At 39.1% G+C, this 1653-nt stretch overlaps 1 protein-coding gene across 1 annotated transcript in view; it reads right to left on the bottom strand.

Annotated features, from left to right (window-relative positions):
- The window catches only part of LOC102203479 (centrosomal protein of 55 kDa-like), an 8087-nt gene that overhangs the window by 1677 nt on the left and 4757 nt on the right, over nucleotides 1–1653 (bottom strand). The window contains exons 7-9 of the mRNA XM_013913767.1: nucleotides 1042–1228; nucleotides 887–961; nucleotides 497–619 (exon numbers count right to left, since the gene is read on the bottom strand). Coding sequence (XP_013769221.1) covers nucleotides 497–619; nucleotides 887–961; nucleotides 1042–1228 — 385 coding nt within the window. The remainder of the gene's footprint in view (nucleotides 1–496; nucleotides 620–886; nucleotides 962–1041; nucleotides 1229–1653) is intronic.

Raw genomic sequence — 1653 nt, 5'->3', positions numbered from 1 at the left:
TGTTTCATCGGATTTGAGGTGTTACCTCCTTTGACAGTATCACAGTATCAGCTTAAAGCACTTGTTGCAGGCTGCTGAGTTTGCACATTTTGCTATGAAGTACAGCCAGACTTTTGACCGCTTCGCCATTGGCCATTTTTAATCTGTAGCTCTGCTCTAAAAGAACGTACGTACCTGGGCCCACCTACTATCCTCGGAAACGTAAAATGATTGGCTAGAAGTGTATCACAGCTCAGGAAAAAAAAGCACCGAAATAAAGCACCGAAATGTGCGCTGCTTTTCGGTCTGGTTACTACTGTTTATGTCAGAATGGCACCGGACACTGGTACCCATCCCTATTCATGAGTTATCATGTTCAGAAACGTTGGCGTCCACACCATGATGGGGTGGGCACTTTTTATCCTTTAAAGGCTGAGGGGTAAAAACTCTATTAATGCAGCTTTAAGTTTGATCACAGATCAATCTTATCATCCTCTGATTAGATACTGACGCCAACCTTTAACTGCTTTGCCACATGGCCTTTTCCTTTTTGCAATGCCTTCAGAACTTTGACCATTTGCTTCTTTAAATAAGAGCAATTCTGCCTCTCATCCTCAAGGTCTTGTGAAGAAATCTGGATCTAAAATGTAAAAAATTGTCACTGCGATGAACTGAATGAATAACACTATAATAAAAGAGATAATGTGTGGCTGTAGAAGGCAGGCACAGACAAAACAGAGCACACTGTGTTTGCATACTGCAACCTTTTTATCTCCAAAAGACTTATTAAAAAACACAAACTGGCCATCCTCTGTGCATTGTCATTAATCTGCGCCATCATTAACAATGGGTAAATCAGCAACACGAAACTGCGAAAACTAACAGAAAGTAAATGTGCCTGTCATACCTGTCGCTCTAGGTCTGCAATCTTTTCCTGGTCTGCATGGTGACGATTTAACATAAACCTCTGAAAGAGATTCGCCTGATTGGAGAGTAATTTTTCTGTGATTTCATTGGCTCTTTCTTCCCTCATGTGAGCACATTAAGATTTTTACTTTTTACCTGCAGCTCAGAGTTTCCCGACCTTCTTCTCTCATCATCCAGCACGCCCTGGAGGACTTCTCTCACATCTCTCTGTTGTTGCTCTTCATCCTCAGGGCAATTCTGCACTTCCTGTGTGCTTCTGCTCAACCTTTCAGCTTGCAGCTGCTGTTTGAGCTCCTCCACTTCCCTTTCTCTTTCCTTGCACCTACAGATCATTTTTGCCTGTCAAATAGCTAACCACCAACTTAAGTGGAAACATATAATCATTACAGCCATTCTCAAACTTCAGACTGCTAACCATTTTAAAGTATAAAGATAACCTGTCTGCTTTTGTTTTTGGTATCAAAAAAGGCAGAAAAGAAAATTAAGAATTCCGTTTTAAATCGCGTGGCATCAAGTAGTTCTTAAAGTTAATCCATTTTTAATGGATTATTTAATTGGAATTATAAAATAAGCAAAACTACTGACAATTATAAAATATATTTTCAAATATATTTCAATGTAAAAAGTAGAGATGGCACGATACCACTTTTTTATGTCCGATACCGATACCGATATCATAAATTTGGATATCTGCCGATACCGATATGAATCCGATATAGTGTTTTTTAATCAACAAAACTGTTTTTT

Source organism: Pundamilia nyererei, unplaced genomic scaffold (assembly GCF_000239375.1).
Source record: "Pundamilia nyererei isolate P.nyererei 1_Seehausen unplaced genomic scaffold, PunNye1.0 scaffold00149, whole genome shotgun sequence".
Taxonomy (NCBI): Eukaryota; Metazoa; Chordata; class Actinopteri; order Cichliformes; family Cichlidae; genus Pundamilia; species Pundamilia nyererei.
Note: the sequence above shows the minus strand (reverse complement) of the source record. Positions and strands in the feature narration are given on the sequence as shown.